The sequence below is a fragment of the Typopeltis vanoorti genome, chromosome 24, assembly GCF_054136105.1.
Source record: "Typopeltis vanoorti isolate ZY-2024b chromosome 24, IOZ_Tvanoo_1.0, whole genome shotgun sequence".
Classification (NCBI taxonomy): Eukaryota; Metazoa; Arthropoda; class Arachnida; order Uropygi; family Thelyphonidae; genus Typopeltis; species Typopeltis vanoorti.
Genome location: NC_143572.1, coordinates 43,169,143 through 43,189,038, shown reverse-complemented (window position 1 = coordinate 43,189,038; position 19,896 = coordinate 43,169,143). Strand labels below are relative to the sequence as shown.

The window sequence follows — 19,896 nt, the reverse complement described above, 5'->3', positions numbered from 1 at the left end:
TACATTCTAATAGCCTCACTAAGAGTTAATCTTTGCACCTGAGATTGATGATTTCATAATGCTCTCAACAAGCACTTTTCTTATCACAGAACTGCCATATAAAATTCTTACTCTATTTTTACACAAAAAGGAATGCCGACATTCCTTTTTCTTTTCCTGCACTTCTTTTTTCTCATCTTCTCAACTGAACCACTTGCCAGATGTTGCAGAATTCTCTCAAACAAATAAGCAATGTGGTGTTCTCGTGCCAAGTGATGAGATTCTCCTCCGACATCCAAGGCTCACAGCAGGATTTCAATCCACAGCTTGTTGGTTGTAATCAAGTGGCTCATACACTAACCACTCAAACCTTCTCTTACCTTTAATCCTATTCAAATTTTTTTTTTTTTTTTTTTTTTTTTTGTTGTTGTTGTTCTGTTGATGACATTCCTCTTACTCATTTGACAAATTATGTAGTGTTTAAATATTCCAAAATATGCTAAAAGTTTAATTGGTAATCACATAACTTGATGAAACAGCCTAGATATTGATACCAAATTACAGTTCTATCTTCTTTCACATACAAAATCCATTCACGATATCCATATCCATATACAGAGTTGGTCTTTTTTCTTGGATAACAGTTACCTTTACCCTTTCCTGACAAATACATTTTCTGCTTGAGATGTTAATTATGTCTCCCTGTCCAGATACTGATCCAGTAAAAATCTCAAATCAGTTAAACCTTAGAATATTGTTCTCATATTTAAAGGTGCTCTTAAAACCTTCCTAATTATCCTAGTCACTGTCCAGAAGAGGGCATCTGTACTAAATGATGGCTCTCTCCTTCCTCTCAATGAAACTTCATCTATCCCACTGAAAGTGTTTCTACCTTATGTCCTTTCTCTGTACTTCTACAGCAATGATGTTCTAACGAACTAGCATCTGTCATTCCTCTAAACTGCATCAGCTGCCCAATAACCTTCCAGATTCAATTGAAAATCTCATGTCAGAACCAGTTCTGACAGTTTCTCATCTTTATTTGATTTACATTTATGCTCTGGAACAGTCTTCCTCACTATTTTCCCAAAACATATTACCTCCTGCTATTTGTAAAAAAGCATCAAGGTGTTTGAAAAGTTTGTGGCCTCGCATAAACACAAACTACAAATGAGTTTCAATTATTTTTTATATTTTAACATAATCTCCTCTGGAGAAAGAAAAAAATCTCCTGTTACACTAATACATTTGGTTCAATAGTGCTGCAATGCAATTACACCATCCTTATAAAATGATTTGTCAAAGTCTACAAAAACACCTCCTGCTGTTTTACAGTAATGTCTTCATCTGAAGAAAATTTCTTTCTAGCTAAGAAACAGAGTTCTGGAAATAAGAAATCTGACGGAGCCATATCAGGTGAATGGGGGGGGGGGGGACAGCAAGGATTTGAAGTTTGTAATGTTTTGCCACTGCAATTTGCAGATAATTGAGCTGGTGCATTGTCATGGTGAAATGGTGCCTTTTCCTTGGTAATTTCTGGCTTTTTCTCATGATTTTGTTTGTGTAATTGTTGTAGAAAGTCATTGTAGTACTCTGTTCATAGTTTATGCATTTGGAAAAATAATCATTATTATCCCCTTGGAATTCCAGAAAATCGACATCACAAATTTGCTAGTTGATGTAACTGCCTTTGTCTTCTTTAGAAGTGGAGATTTGGGATGTTTCCATTATTTTGACCGTCTTTCATCTCTGGTTTATGATGGTGAATCAAATTTTCACTGACTTTAGAGTCAACAAATGAAGCATCCACCTTGCAGAACCCTTTGATATACCAATTCTTGAGTTAAGATATGGTGGTTCTATGCAGTTGGGATTCCCACAGCCTCGCCAATCTCACACACTTTAATTGAATGGTCTTTCAGTTCTGCTGAGTTGGGCAAATGTAGATGGTTGCCCACTACAAGGGTTGTCTTCCAAGCTCTCTGCCATGTTTAAATAGAGCTACCCACTTTATTACCACTGAAAACAAAAGAGTAGATTCCCCTTAAAGTATTATCTGTGTTAGTTATAATTTCAGCTGGAATAGTACCTTTATGATATATTTGCCGATAGTGTGATGCTCGATATTTTCCATTTATTTATATAAATCCTTTTTGAAAAGTAGTCAATGAACTTATTTCAGTGGGGTAATGAACAAAAACTAGTTGACAAATGATCATGACATTTCTCATATGTTCATACTAAAGAGAAAGGTTAGAATGTTGAAAAAAGTTTGGCTATTCAAGTGCCATCACTATGCCAGGCTTCAAACTTTTCAAATACCCTCATACTCTAGGTTCTACAACATCTGTTAAGGAGAAATGTTACCTGTAAAGTTAATAATTATCTACATTTCTATAAGGAATGTGATGGCGTAGTTTGAAATTTCAAGTAAATGGATTATATGTTGCCTATGCTCTGATTTTTCCTGTGAAACAGAGAAAAATACATCAAGGAAATAAGTGTACCAGTTTTCTCTTCCCTCCCTGCATTATGCAAGGAAAACAGAACATTCAAAAAATATAATGGGAAATATTTCTTCTTCAGCAATAAAATGATCTTTCATATTCACCACTCTTAATTTCAGAGAAATAAGTGTTCAAATGTGATTTAGAAAGGATCAATATAAATAAATGACAGCCTATTTATTATAAACCAATGCTTTCATTATGCACTTAAGCAAACTTAGCTTAAAAACTTAGCAGCTTACAAAATTACAAACATTAATTTATAAATTTTTTTATAAACCGCATTAATTTTAAACTTCATGGAAAAGAATAATTAGGTTGCGATATCATTATATCAAGATAAAACGTAAAGAATACTCATAAGAATACGAAAAAAGTTATTGTCGAATTATCCAGAGAATGATAATCTAAGCCTTCAATCTCTATTTCTTTAAGGTCAGCTAAATATTTTAATAATTACCTTACTTGAATATTCTGTATCTTCAACTACTGTAACATCTGGTGTTTCAGACAAAACAGACAGGTTTACATGAGGCTGAAAATAATTAACGAACAGATTTAAAGACTAGGTATTTGCAATGACTTTCACTATGAAATAAAAATATTTCTTTACAGGAAAATATTTTTAAAGCAAAAAATACACATTACCTTACTAATTTAACTCATTTTCAAAGTTCCCACTTTTTCAACTGATCACCTACAGACGTCTTAATTTTCACATTCCTCTTTACCTTTAATAATAATTTATTCATTTTATGTTTAAAAGTATTAAATACTAAGAACACAATTTTATTAGGTAGATGATATTTGGCCAGATTTCTTCTACAATCAGGACACTGATTGTAGAAGTAGGTAGATTCTTGTTGTATAAGGCTTTGATTAGGCCACACATGGACTATTGTGCCAAGATTTGGTCACCTGGTTTTCAGAAGGATGAAGAGATGTTGGAAAGGGTCCAAAGGCAACTGACTAAAGTAGTTTCTGACCTCTGGAATGTTGAGGATGAGAAAAGATTGAGAAGATGTAATTTGCAGCATCTGGCGGACAGGAGGAAGAGCGGAGATATGATAGAGATCTACAAGTTGGTAAGTGGTTGTTATAGGACCAATGCTGGAAAAGTTCTACAGAAAATAGTGAGAGATCAGGGGAGAACCAGAGGCCATCCCTGGAAACTGTTTAAAGAGGGTGTGAGCAGGGGAGTGAGAGGCAGGGTTTTTTTTTGTGCAGAATTGTAAATGATTGGAATGTCTTGCCTGAGAGCGTGGTGTCTGCAAGTAGTTTGAGTGTGTTTAAGACACGGTATGATGAGTTGTGTGTGTGATAAAAGGACCTCCCAGATGAGTCTTTGACTCCATGAGGTCTTGGGGTAATAATAATAAGCCCAAAGATCATCGAGACATCGAATGTCAAGCACAATGAGCTGTAACAAGTGCAATAAGCCATTATGTGATGAAGGAGACAGGCTGCATTGCTCTGGATGCTGTCAAAGACAACATTATACTTCTGATTGGGTTCTCAGAAATACAATGTTGTATTTCTGAGATCCTAATGCTCTGGGATCTCAGAAAGCACGTGGAAAGCAAAAGGAGCTGCGAAATGGACTGAATTGTGCTGTCTACAATGCTGTTAGAAAATGAAGAACAAACACTAAGCAAAAGCAACGATGCACATCAAAGTAAGCCCTTCCTGTAATTTTCCCTAAAATTACAGATAACTTAGATTCATTCAAACTCATGGTTAAAGACTTGCTAAATACCCACATAGAACAAATTAGCAAAAAATTCGAGGAGTATGAACATTGCATACAGTACAATACTGTGACTTCTGAAGAAATGTTAGGAACTGTGCAAGACATAAAGAACACAAAAAAACACAAAAGACACAAAAAAAGCAACAGAAACACAAGAAAACCTTAAGTGCGAAAATGAAGAATTGCAGAAAAAGGTAAACATCCTGAAATGCCAAATCGAACACATACTACAAAAAGAACTTCAAATAGAGGGGATACCAAAAGAAAAGACAGAAGATTTAAGCAACATAGCATAACTGATCGGCACCAAAATTGGCATTCCAGTCACAACTACAGACATCGCCTCTATTAATCAAGACCCACAAAAAAAACAAAGACCACTACTAATCATCGCTCGTTTTACCAGTAAGTCTGAGAGACTGCATTCTTGCAGCAAGCAAGAAAACAAGGCCGACAACAAGATCCTAACAGACAAGAAACTCCCAACACCAATCTATATATCTGAACACTGGACTCCATACTTTAAAAATCTTTTATACCAAGCAAGGAAAACAAAAACAGAGAAAAAACTACAAGTTCCTGTGAACTAAGGATTCACAGATATTTATGAGACAGAATGAAAACACTTGAGTTTATTAATTGCAAGAGAATCCGACCTACACAGCCTACCATTATAAAACATTAACTCTCCACATCCTTAGGAACAAGATTTAAAATCATCTTAAAAACTATATAATAGAGATCTCAAATCTAAGCGAACATATGCAGTCAGACAATATAAACTTCAAGGTCTTTGACTCTTTGAAGAAATGGACAGACAACATTTCCACCAATACCGACTTCACTATCATACACACAAACATAAGTATAGAGAAACACTGGCTTACATTGCTAACACTGCTCAACTACACCTTGACAAACGTAGATGCACCAATACTGACAGAAGTTGCAATAAACGACAGAGAAATTTACACATACAACATTAGTAATTACTAAACCTACAACTTATGTGGACCAAACAAAAAAGGAGGTGGCATCGTGGCATTTATCAAAGAAAAATAAAGTGTGACTGAAAAAACAAACTCATTTCGGACATGTGGAAATACTAATTTTGGAAATCACAAATAGCAACAAACATAGCATCAAATACACAATAAACATAATATACAGACCCAGAGATAATAATCCACTCAGCTTTCTGCATTAATTAGAATCACGGCTAAGCAGCATTGAACCACGTACGACACATCCTAATAGGAGACATTAACATAAATACTCTTGACCATGGCTTGACATGAGGAGCTGAAGGATCTTCCTCAGCCATAGCCAAGTTAGCCAGTCTTGGGCGTGAATAGCAGGGTTTTTCCAACAGTTTATCAGGGGGGTTTTTCATCCTGCAAGCAGGCAAAGCGGCCTCGTGAATCCACAGGCTACAATCATAGGATACACTGGGGTGTAGGGCTGACCACCTTATCCTGTGAATGGTTTGAGGTCCGTTGATTAATAAACCCTCGATACCACAAGGTAAAAGAGGGTAAAAGAAGATGAGATGCTTCTTCAACCACTAACACATACCTTGATATACTAAGTCAGTATAACATAAACTCTACCATAAACTCCCCAACAAGAGAAAAAATACTCAACAATTCACTAACATAATCATGCATTGACCATATCAACATACAGGCTCCCATCCATACATATACGTCATCAGTAATTATCGTCAAAATTGATCACTACTTTGTCTTAACTTTGTTTCATTACGTTACCTCAAACTCCTCCCACCACCACAAAAGTTGACAAAACTCGATCGAATGGCCTACTTAAAATAAATGATCGTGTAACTTTATGTGAGAACTTTCAACTAAGGTTCACAAAAATATACAAAAAAGCAACAAAGCACCTACACCCAAATGAGACAACAAACAGACAATAATCATTGGATAAATGGTGACATTCTAAATACCGTATTTTTCAAAAGATACCCCCCCCCCAACATCACTCCTTTTGATGTATAGATAACGTGCATTTGCCAACTAGCGGTAGAGTTAGGAAGTACAGACAGAGGAATTCTTTAAAAGCATGTGCGCTGCTAGTAGCAGTGATCAAGAACATTGTATAAAGGTATAGTTACAGGATTGTAGAAAGTTGGGCTGCAGTAATTGAAAACTGTGTTAGAAATGGTTTCATTAACGCACAAGGGAATGCAGTGGTGTCCACTGACAATGATTATGAAGCTGAAGAAATACTAAACCAAATTTTTTAACGCAATTGATTCTTTCAATATTGAGTTTGATGAAGAATTTTTTGGATTTGAATAGTGTAATGTTCAATAAATATTAAGTAATACTTCTACCTTGGTTTTGTTATTACATTTGATTTACCTCTCATGCCTTTCAAATGTATACCACGCATGTTCATTTTTAACAAATTTTTTTTTGTATAGATAACATGCGCGTTTTCTATCGAAAAATACAGTAGTATTACTATAAAGGAAAATCTATGGAAAAGACTAAAAAAGTCACCCAGTAACACTCAACTACAAAGATTATAGAAATCAACTAACAACAAAAATTCATAGAGCAAAAAGACACTACTACTTCCAAAAATTTACAGATAATCACAATATGAAGCAAACATGGGCTATATTACTAACTTGAAAAAAGAAAATTTCAGCACAAGTTTTATTGCAAAAAACTTCGGATCAGGATATAAACCAAGAGGAACTAGCAGACTCATTCAACCAAGCTTTCACAAACAATATCACACAACTCAAAAAAGATATCTACCAACGATAAACAAAAAATTACCAACAGAAAGTGAACAGCAAACTGTATTTTCCACCTGTAACAAAACAAGAACTGAAGCTAAAATCAAAGATGATTTTACAGCTAAAATCAAAGATGACTCCAGGAATAGACAAAATAAGAAAGACCTTTTAACATACTTTGAACAAATAAATTCAATATTTTTGAGACTTCGTGAACATAATATTTGACACTGGCATTATTCCACAACAACTAAAAACTGCAATAATTTGCCAATTTACAAACATGTAAAAGAAATGATACACAGAACTACAGACCAACAGCTAACCTACCTACCTATCATTTCAAAAATTCTAGAAAAAATAACACAGCCCAGACTACAGAACTATTTACAAAAGTACATTATCTCACAAAACCAATACAGTTTTCAGAAAACAAAAAGCACCATCACTTTATTAGAAGACATCGCCAATGCCATAAACAAAGCCCTCGATAAAAACAAGTACGATGTTCTTATACTGCTTAACTTTACCAAAACTTTTGAAACACTTGAACATGACATACTACCTGACTAAACTATACTCAATTGGAATAAGAGGAACACTGCATACCTGGTTCAGGAACTCTCTCTCAAACAGAACACAAGTAACAAAAATAGGCTCATGTTACAGTCAGGGTATACAATTAAAACAGTGTTCCACAAGGCACCATATTATCAACTATTCTATTCAACATATACATTAACGATGTTCATAACCTGGCCACACAAAGTCAACTATTTCAGTATGCAGATGACACCACGGCACTAGCAGTTCACACAGACATCAACACAGCTCTCAGAAAAGAAACATGAAATGAATGAAATCACAACACACTTCTACCAAAACTCAATTGTAATCAACAGCACCAAGACACAGATGTTAATAATACATAATCCGAGAATCATGTGCCCCACACCACTATGGCTACACTGTCATACATACTACTGCATTAACAACAAAAATACCTGCCAATGTCCTGAAATCAAACCTATGACACATGCAAAATAGCTTGGCCTTTACATAGATTGCAACCTTAAATGGACAAAACATATAGATGACCTACACACTAAGCTCTGCATCATCGCAGCAACTCTTCCAAGTAAAAGATACAATTCCATCTAACATAAAAAAAACTCCTATATCACAGTATCTGTGAATCTCTACTCAGGTACGGTATAACGGGCTACGCAAACATATCCAACAGCCACCTAACAAAATTAGAAATATTACACAGGAAAATCATGTCAACAGTGATTTGGAGACCTTATACACAACAGCCAATATCCAAACCGCTTATGGTGACATACACACAATCCTGAGCATTAAAACTATGAAACACTACATAATGTTACTAAGAAATTACTTCAACATTACCTATCATAACAACAGAGACACATATCGCATAATACGACCCAAAACAACTCTTTACATCCCTAGACCCTTCAACAACTCATATGGTTTTTAAAAGTTTATTTTTCACTTGGTTAGACTATAATAAGTTTAGTTTAATCCTTTATCCAAGTTTGAGCAAACGAAGTTTGCACCTGAAAATATCTTCAGGTGCAAACTTAATGCGCAGCACATCCGCAAGGAGATGTGCTGTGCATTATGGAAGAAACTGAGACAAGGAGTTGAAGATTGATCCACCTTTGCTACGAGTTGCACTACCTTACCTCAGTCCTGAAAATATTTTCAGGCACAAATTTTGTTTGCTCACACTTGGATAAAGGATTAAACTAAATTTATTATAGTCTAACTCATATGGTTCTTTTGTGAGATCACATCTGATAGCCATGCTACTCAACAACCTACCAAGAAAGTGATGGCAAAACAGACAACTACAGAACATTAAAACACAACTCTGGAAACTATACCAACACAGTTAATATAGCATTAATACATTTATACACAGGAACAAAATCACCAGCATTCATTGCCTACATTCCATCCATAAACAGTACCAAACAACATAAATAGTGAAGGCTAATCCTACTCTCTTCATAAAAGCTAACCCTAACTTCGAAGTAGGGGGGATTAGTCCCCCCCTTCAACTAATCCTCATAATCATAGACTGCAAATTATTGTAATGTCAATACCGTGTATAATAATAAATGATGATACTGATATGAAAAAAAAAATGTGTATTTATATTTAAAGAAAAAAATATTAAAAAGAAATAAGGCACTTTAAACTACGTACAGAATTTTGTACAGAGCAGAAAATGTAATATGTCTTAATTGTTCATATGTAAATACTCTGTATGATGATAATAGAAAAAAAATTATTATATAGACAAATAATATCTATTGTTATTGTATATATAGTGTAAAAATGCAAAAAAAAATTGTAATAGTCATCATTGTTAATGCTATAATAATATACATTGTGTAAACAATAATTATTATTTAAAAAAAATATTATGTGTGTAAATTATTGTATGTATGTAATTTATCTGAGAAATGATAAAAAAAAAAAAAAATTATGGGCAACTCCAAGGAGTCCTTAAATTCATCGAGGGAGGCTCTAAACATCATGTCAAGAACTATTCAGCATTCGCACAGTATGTATCATACTTTGGCTTTGAACTCATTCATAGTCATGGCACCCACAACAGACTGGCAGCTTATTCCACTCATTTGCCACTCTTCAAGTAAATTCAAGGTTCTAACACCCTTGCTAACTACACTCTTGCTCAGTTTCCATGGATGGCCAAGAGTTCTCCCACCACCAGACATGTTCTGAAAAATTTCCTCTGAATTAATCTTGTAAAAACTCAGTAATATGAATGTCTCAATCATATCCTCCCTTTTCTGCCTATCAACCAGTTTCTGTAACCCACAAATCTTCAATCTGTTCTCCATAGACCACCTACCATCTTGGTCACTCGCTTATGGATCCTATCTACCTCCTCCTCATCACCAAGAAACCCTGGTGCCCAGATCTGTGCACAGTAGTCAAGAAGGGGTCTTATCAAGGCTTGATGAAGAGGAATAATAACCTGCTTGTCTCTGCTCAAAGTATTCTTCAGTAACCAAGTGATCTTCTGATGAGCTGATTTAGCCACTCTTGCTATGTGGCCCATAAACTTTAACTCCCTGTCCACTAACACACCAAAGTCTCTGGCTTCGTCAATTTCCTGGAGTATGGCTCCACCAATGTGGCATACTGCTGATTATTTTTTCACCCCAAAATGCATAACCTTACACTTTCCCACATTAAAGAGACATCCATTCTCCTTAGCCCAATCTGCCAATCTATCCAAAATGCAAAATTTTGACATCAGCAAATAACTAAACAGTTCCGCTCAGATCAATGAACAAATCAAATAGCAGTGGTCCAAGAACAGAATCCTGCATCACACCACTAGTCACAGGCCTTCTAGTGGGCTCTACTCTTGAATAAACTACTCTGATATCTCTCCATCAACCTCCCTCCTAGACATCTCAAACCCTATATCCATCTCCATGTGCTGCAGTTTACTGATTAGAATTCCATGTGGTATCCTGTCAAATGCCTTTGTAAAGTTCAGCAGTATCACTGTAAACCCATTTCCCTTATCCAATTCAGCCATCACTGTATTATAAAATGTGAGCAAGTTAATGAGGCATGATCTACCCATCACAAAACCATGCTGCACCCCCCCATACAGTATCTCATTTCCATCTATCCATTCATGCATTTTGCTCTTGACCAACTTCTCCAATACTTTGACAACGACTCCTTATATGCTGATTGGTCGGTAATTTGCAACAACAGTTTTGGAGCTGCCTTTATGCAATGGAACTATTTTCCCCTCTTTCCCTCCCCTCGGGACACAGAGCTGAGACTTAGATTGAACAATATGGTCAAGGGCACTGACAATTCCCTTGCCGCCTCACATAAAACTCAAGATGGTATACTACCCAATCCCACAACTGTATTCACATTAAAGTTGTGTAATATGCTATGCACCTCCATTTCATTTACCTCAGTTCTCACATAAGCCTCTAGCTCTCTCGTTCCTGGAATATCATCACCTGGATGATATACTCTTGCAAAGTGTTCACCAAGTGATTCTACTATTTCAACTGATTCAGTTACCTTCCTACCATTGGCATTCATGACAATCATTTGTCATATACATTTTTTCTTTTACTTACAGCATATTGAAAGAACTATTTGGAATTCTCTTTAGTCTGCATTGCTAACTTCCTTTCATAATCTACTTTTGCCTTGCTACCACACTAGTTACCCTTCTGGCCTGTGCCTTGTACTGTTCATGTGCCTACAAGTCACCCTTCTCCTTAAATTTCCTCCACAGACTGTTTTTTTTTTTTTTTTTTTTTGCAGCTCCAGCTTAATCATGATATTCATCTGTTTAACTCCCACTTGATTTACTCTCCTGACTCTAGGAATGCAGTCTGCTATTACCTCCCTCAAACACTCCTTACCATTTCTCATGGATTATCAACATCCAGCTATTGCAGTTTTACAGCACTGATCCAAGCAATCTCCTAAGCTTGTCATCTTTACTTGCCCTGTAAGTCCACATATACCCTGTCGTAACTGAAAATTCCACACATTTAGCCACCTCCCAGGTCAAGACCATATGATCAATCTCACCAATTGGTGTCAAAGTAGTTATGTTTGTTATAGACAAATTATCAGATGCAATTACTAGATCGTTGCACTGTTAACTCATGTCTAATTCTTCATGTAGCTTCCTGAGTGAGAGGGTGCGGCACCATGTCCTTCCAGTTCTCTCTGCTGGTGGCTTTCCTTTTTGTTTCTGCATGGCCATGTGATCCTGTCCATGATCTTATATCTTCAAACCATGTCCTTCATTTTTTATATCTTGATCCTTTTCCCATAATTTTTCTTTCTAAAACTGTTAGTATCCTCTGTCCAACTGAACCTCTCAGTACATGTCCTGCCAATCTCAACTTTTTCTGGATCATTTCCTGTAATAAAGATCTCTGTGTTCTTATTCTCTGTAGGACATCTGTATCTGTCATGTGTTCTGTCCATGAGATTTTCACATGTTCTGTCCATGAGATTTGGTCAGATGTCAATATCTGACCATATATGGAAGTTTTGAGAGACGTGTGCATGCGTACAACTGAAGTTTGGGCCTATATAAAGCGAGATGTCGAGAAGGACCGTCTTAGGATTCTGAACTGGGTCTGCCTCCACGTGAGGGCCGCTGTCGGGAATTGAAAGAGAAGCATCATAGGGCTCTGAGTCTTCTACCTGGGTCCACCGCCACGTGAGGTCCAACATCAAGAATCAAAAGGAAAGAGCTGCACATTGCTGCCAAGTTAAGGGTCCTATAGGGCATGGAATAGTCAATGACTCGGACAAAGAAAATTGGCAGAAAATCAAGAATGAGTCAGCAGAAGGAAAGAAAGACAAGAAGGAGCACTACATGCTAACAAAAGATTCCTGTAAAAGGCAGTACTGAATGAGAATTGTAAGTAGTTACATGTGTTATAAGTCTGAACAAGAATGTACATCAAGTGTGTCTGTTTGTGGGTTCAATAAGATAACGTAAATTGATATTAAGGTATGCTTTATTGTCAGTTTGTGAATCTATGACTGGTAGGGTATTGTGAGCTAGATTATGAATTAGCTTTAAAGGAAGTAAATTAGAAAAGAAAAAAATAAAAATAAAAAAATAAAAAAAGAAAGAAAATAAGTAAATTAGAACTAATTTTGAATTAGGAAAAGCTAAAAATAATAAAGAATTGTAATACAACTGTATATACATGTATATATGTGAATCAAACTGTAAATATTCCTTTCGATTTAATTAAATGGTTTGTGAACAACACACTGAAATGATTCTGTCAATGCACTATCCTGAAAACTTCAAACTGGCATAAGATAAAGTTTAATTAATCAATAATTAAGCCAGAACTAGTTAAAGATAAAGATTAACATAAGCAGGGAATGCTAACAATATCTTTAGTTTAAAACCTTATAATCTCGTACTCAATAACTGGTGCAGTTGTAAAACAAATAAATTTGTTAGACTATAGAGCGTGAGAAATAAGATCTAGTAGAATTAAATAAATGGTGGCATTTGTGAATGGTCACAATTCATGAAGTTTTAAATAAAAAAAAAAAAAAGGACAAAGCAAGGTTAAGAAATACATAATAGAAAGACAAAACGATTATAACATATATACTGTACTAAGTTAGCATAACATACTAACTTAACTCTGCTTTCTTAAGCATGTTATAGTGGTGTCTCTTTTCTCCCCAACCACCCAAATTAGCTGCTATTGTTTATATACTTTTTATTATATTTTACCTTGATAAAAATAATTGTTTAATTCTTTACTCTTACTGTACATTTCTTTTATTCTTTATTTATTGCTGTAATGTTAATTCATTATATTTATATATTGTTGATCATTTAAAATGTCTGAAAAAAACTTACCTGTCTTCACTATACAAGGCAGAGAACTTTCAGATTAATTTTGGAGGTGCATTTCAATTTTCTTTTATGGTTGCTGTTTGTATATGACGAATTATTATAATCTATAAAGCAACATTATAAACATTTGGCATACTTCACATAAACCCAAAACATGACTGATGTCTATAGGTCAATTATTATTGTTGTTGTTGTATGGGTACATGAATGAAGTCTGACGACTCATCACATGAGACCCAAACTATCCACACAATCTATCATACCTCTCCTTGAACCCATTAACAGACAAAGCACTCACAACTGACTAACAACCCATTCCACTCATTCAGGATGACCTCTTGTTCTGGCCTCTAGTCAAGTGCTGAAACATTTCCCTTGAATCAATCCTATAAAACCCTTTAAGCAACTTAAATGTTTCTATCATATATCCTCTTTTTCTCTTATCAACCAACTTCTGCAATCCACACACTCACAATCTATCCTTATAGGGATATTCCACAGAGAACTCATCATCTTGGTCGCTCACTCTGAATCTTCTCCACTGTTTTCTCATTCTCAAGAAAGCCAAGAGATGAGACCTGAGCACAGTAATCCAGATGTGTCAAGGCCTTATAAAGAGGAATAACAACTTCCTTATCTCTACTCATTAGTGTGTGTCCGCCAAGTAATCTTATGGGTCACCTTAACAACATGTCCTCTGAACTTTAATTTTCTGTCTACCACCACCCCTAAAATCTATAGCTTCATCTATTTCCTGGAGTACAGTTCCATCAATATATGATACACAGCTTGTAATCTATTTATGCCAAAATGCATAACTTTACATTTCTCCACATTCAACTGACACTCGTTATCTTTTGCTCATAGTGATAGCCTATTTAAATCATCCTGCTCTTCACATCGCCTTGATTAACTATATGCATAACAGAGTTCCATGTGGCATTCTGTCAAATGCCTTTGCAAAATCTAACAACATTATCATGTAGCCATTTCCAGCATCCAAATCAGCTGTTACTTATTATAAAAAGTTGGTAAATTACTAAAGGCATGTTGCCCCCTCATACATATATTTTTATCCACCCATTCTTGAATTCTTTTTTTGACTAATTTTTCCAGTACTTTTCACCCTCGTGATATACTGATGGGCCTATAATTTGCTACTGCAGTCTCAGAACTTCCCTTATGCAAGGGAATTATTTTGCCCTCTTTCCACTACCTTGGAACTCTGCTACAGCTGAGACTTAAAGAGCCTAGTCAGAGGCATTGCCAGTTCCCTTGCACATTCCCATAAATGCAAGCTGATATCCCATCTAATCCCAGCTATATTTACATTGAGATTCTGCAATATCCTAATAACTTCAAGTTCATCCATCTCTGTTCTCTCATTGGTGTCTGTCACAAATGTTACAGCAGCAACCTAACTTGGATGATATATATACTCTTGCAAAGTAGTTGCTCAGTAACTCAACTATTTTATCTGCTTCTGTCATCTTGTGACCATCACTCATGTGGGTTAATTTTCCATAGTGATTCTTTCTCTTATTTGCCATATAATTAAAGAACTCCTTGAGATTTCCTTTGGCCTACTCAGCTAAATTCCTCTTGTAATCTGATGTTGCCTTCCTTGCCATGCTGGTCATCTTTCTTGCCTGAGCAAGAAAGTTTGTGTTGTTCTTGAGTTTGCTTTCTCTTTATATACCCTCTGCAGCATTTTTTTCTGTAGCTCATCTGTCTTCTGTAGCTTGAGATTTCCTTTGGCCTACTCAGCTAAATTCCTCTTGTAATCTGATGTTGCCTTCCTTGCCATGCTGGTCATCTTTCTTGCCTGAGCAAGAAAGTTTGTGTTGTTCTTGAGTTTGCTTTCTCTTTATATACCCTCTGCAGCATTTTTTTCTGTAGCTCATCTGTCTTCTGTAGCTTGAGATTTCCTTTGGCCTACTCAGCTAAATTCCTTTTGTAATCCTTGCCATGCTGGTCGCCTTTCTTGCCCAAGCCTTTGTGCTGTTCTATATACCCTCCACAGCATTTTCTTCTGTAGCTTGTGCTTAATGATATTACTCTTCCATCTAACTTCTTCCTGATTAATCCTCCTTACCTTAGATATACAATTTATTAGTTTCCTCTAGATGCCACTTAACTATCTTCCCTTGCAGTGTTTTATACCATGGCACAGATTTAAGTTTTCTCCTATGCTTTTCATAATCACCTGCCTTGTAGTTCCATATATACTCCTTCTTAACAGAATATTACTCATGTTTTACAATCTCTCAAGTCAAGACTGCATGGTCACTTTTGCCAATCTGAGACAATGTGGCCACCTTGGTTATGGATAGCTTTTTTGATGACTAGGTCCAATACTCTCACACTCCTCGTCCCCTCCATCACATGTTGCCTCAAGTAATTATGTCTCAGTAAGTGTATAAATTCCATTTCCTTGTATATTTTGCCTTACTGGCCTTGATCTCACACCAAACTGCTTCAAATGAACAGCTACCCTCCTGCCTATCTCCTATTCTTTTTGGCTGCAATTCATTTGCTATCATCAGCAGTACCCTCCCCATCCTATCTTCCCTGAAAAATACTAAACCCTTCATAAACACATTCTAGCTCTGTATCTACATCCTCTTCTGTTAGCCAAGTCTCACTAATGCCTATAACTTTCGGTGAGGTTGCACTAACCAACACCAAAATTTTCCCACTTGTTCCTGATACTTCTAGCATTAGTATATAAAATACTTGATTTACTAAAATAAAATACACTCATGAGCCAAACCATTATGACCTTCTACTAGGTAGGTAGTCATAATGGTTTGGCTTATGTAGTTATCTCGGCCTCCTTTGGCCGAGATAACTACTTGCACTCTTGGCAACTCCACCACCACTATACCATAGAAGTTCTGAGGTATTCTGGACAAAATAGAATAACATCCCAGAGATTGGCAACTGAGCGAGGCAATGGCATTGTTAACTAGCAGATGCTGCATTTCACATTATCCCACAAATGTTTAATGTGAATCAAATCAAGAGAATTAGGTGGCCAGGAAAGTACACCGAATGCAATGGATATACTGTTCGAACAATGCAAGCCATGTGACATTTAGGTATTGTCTTGCCAGGAGTACAGATATATTGGCCACACCCTCCCTATGTAGGGCAATGCCTGGTCCAAAACATTCTTCGGGTAAGAATTAGTGGTCAAGGTGTGTTCAATACTGGGGATGAGAGGACCCATTGATGTAGACGAAAACAATTCTCCATACCAGGATTCTGCCACTCAGCCTGTTTCTGCCAACCATGCGGTTTAGTTGTAGCTGTTCACTTGTGAGGCAGTGAATGTGGCCTGTCAATTGGTATGATGGATCAGGAACCTTGACTCTCCTCTAGTCATGATAATTTCATACCTAATGCAGACAGAAATGTCAATGACAACTGATCAGCATGGGCATTTCTGAGACCCATTTACTAGAATGCCTGTCCTATTGTTGTGTGCTTGGACACATTTCTCTATTCATTCTGGTTGTAGTCTGCTGTTTACTGAGGTATTATCAACTGTCAGACAGCATGTATCAAGCAATGTAGATCTCAATAGTACATTGATGGTCTCCCTCCTCTGAAAACAGACAGATGTCTACTCAGTGCACAGAGTAGACATCTGTCTGTTTTCGGACAATTCCTGCCATACCTTCACTACAGTAGCTCTCAAAGCCCACGATGCTAACACTAACCTCACGCCGACCACTGTTCCCCCATTCAAACTCCTATAAGACTTTCCCTTTTCCCAATGCACTTGTTTCATACTTACTGATGCACATGGCCCATGCAAGCTGTATACATGTCTCCTCCATTGTGTTACATCCTTTTGTGCTGTAGCACACACACATTCATTTGCTGCAGCAGGGGTGGTTAATGTTTTGGTCACAAGTGTAGATAAAAACAGTCAAAAATTATGATTATGTAAGAATTTTTACTGCTGAACTGATTTCAAATAGTCTCATAATAATATAGAGAAGATAATACAGTGATACATAAAAAATGCTAAATAATATGGGAATATGATCTTAGGCAGGATCAGTATACAGTGGAAAAATTTCCCAAATAAAGGAATAGTTGACAGTCCCATTAGATATGCTTCCTCTCCTATATTACCCGAATTTGATACAATTAAAACAGTTAAGCAGCAGATTACAAACTTTTCAGGTTAAAAGTTGATTCTTCACTGTGTGTGTGTGTGTTAATGTCTTTATGAGGGCAGTTAAAAGGATTTTAAAACGGGTAGGCTTTTTCCTCTACAGGACTAATTAAATGAAACAGTTTGGTTTGAAATACACACCACTGTATCCTTCACTGGCAAAGTAACTGATGTGAATGAATGGTCCTTTAGTGATGTAGGTAGTTCCACATGGCCCATTTCGTCTCCTCCAGTATTTCCAATCCCTTCTGTATGCAAGTCAAGAGACCGTGATTTCTGTGTTAGGCGAGGAGGCTTAGAAGAAGGTACAATCTGTAAATCAGCATTAAGTTTTTAATTTTTAGCACATAATTGCAGCAAAAAACGTCATGATAAAAACTGTTACAAAGTTTGAAGAAGTGATTTTCACTTCACTCACCATTATATCTTTTAAGATTCAAAAATAAGCACTATAATCAGTATAATAAACATATACAGGTACATATAAAATAAAAATACATTTTACCTACTTAGATCTACCATCCTTGCAGTAGTGTAAAATGACAGAGAATTTACTTCAGATTGAAGATTCGTATATTTACCACTGATCTTGAAATCTGAGAAATAAGTGACAGCAACACAAATGCTGAATAAAATTTTTCACTAGTTTGGAATTTTAGACCAATCAACCACTGTGTTGCTATGACTGTTTTATACTTTGGGATTCATGACCAAATTATATATGTTTTCATTGATACCACATAAGAGGTTGCAGCACCATTGATGATATTCCTCTTGAATCACTAGAGGATGTCACTGTGGAATACCTTTGCCAGGAAGCTGTTCCAGGAGGTTCAGTGGGTTTGCAATTGGACTAAAGGATTTGAGGAGTTGCTGCTGCTCATAAAACAGTGCTCATGGAAGTACCCATAAAAAAGACAAAACAGAAAGAAGCCATCTGTTAGACAGTAGTGAAGTGAGTCTGTGAGAGAGGGAGCAATGATTAGTTGAACTTTGGACAGAATCAAGAATTTTTGGGGAAATTTTTAGCACACTAACCCAGTGAGAACAGTTTTCCAAAGTTGAGCCAATATGGAATTTATACAGTGTTAATAACAGGATAGGTATCCAACATTTGTGCAGTATCTATCATACTTTGCTTTGAACTCATTTACAGTCATGGCACCCACCATAAACTCTGGCAACCTATTCCACTCATTCACTACTCTCCAAGCAAAAAACCTAGTTCTAACACCCTTGCTAACTACACTCTTACTCAGTTTCCATGGATGGCCCCTAGTTCTCCCACCATTAGGCATGTTTGAAAAATTTTCTCTGAATTAATCTTGTAAAAACCCTTCAGTAATTTGTATGTCGCAATCATATTATCCCTTTTCTGCCTATTGACCAGTTTCTGTAAGCCACAAATCTTCAACCTGTTCTCATAAGGTTCATTTATCTCATTCCATAGACCTGCTACCATCTCAGTCACTCACCTCTGAATCCTCTCTACCACCTCCTCACCACCAAGAAACCCTGGCACCCAGCCAGATCTGCACGTAGCAGTCAAATGGGATCTTATCAAGGCTCGATAAAGAGGAACAATAACCTGCTTGTCTCTGCTCGTCAAAGTATTCTTCAGTAAATTTCGTCAATTTCCTGGAGTACAGTTCCACCAATGTGGTATACAGCTGATAATCTTTTCACCCCAAAATGTATAACTTTACACTTTGTCACAGTAAACTGATATCCATTCTCCTTTGCCCAGTATGCCAATATGTCCAAATCATCCTGCAAAATTTTGAATTACTCTGTATTAAACTTTCGGCATCAGAAAACAACTTAACAGTTCCCCTCAGATCCTTTCCTATATTGTTAATGAACAAATTAAACAGTAGCGGTTCAAGAACAGAACTCTGCAGCAGGCCACTAGTCACAGGCCTTCTTTTGGACTCTACTCCTGAATAAACTACTTTCTGATATCTCTTCATCAACCACCCTCCTATTATCTCACCAATCCTATATCCATCCCCCAACATGCTGCAGTTTACTGATTAGAATTCCATGTGGTATCCTGTCAAAGGCCTTTCCATCAACTCAGGACTAACCCAGAGTTAGTTGGGGAATATCCTAGTATATTCCATTAACTGCTGTCTTAGCAATTCCCTCACTGCTTCACATAGAACTTGAGCTGGTATACCATCCAATCCCACAGCTATATTCACATTAAGGTTCTGTAATATGCTATGCACCTCCATTCATTTA

The 19,896-nt window shown here is 36.4% G+C and overlaps 1 protein-coding gene across 3 annotated transcripts in view; it reads right to left on the bottom strand.

Moving 5' to 3' along the window:
* The window catches only part of LOC150093135 (triple functional domain protein-like), a 396,873-nt gene that overhangs the window by 115,804 nt on the left and 261,173 nt on the right, over positions 1–19,896 (bottom strand). For all 3 annotated transcript variants that reach the window (XM_090413319.1, XM_090413321.1, XM_090413320.1), the window contains 2 exons: positions 17,794–17,964; positions 2,947–3,021 (listed from right to left, as the gene is read on the bottom strand). In XM_090413319.1, coding sequence (XP_090269445.1) covers positions 2,947–3,021; positions 17,794–17,964 — 246 coding nt within the window. The remainder of the gene's footprint in view (positions 1–2,946; positions 3,022–17,793; positions 17,965–19,896) is intronic.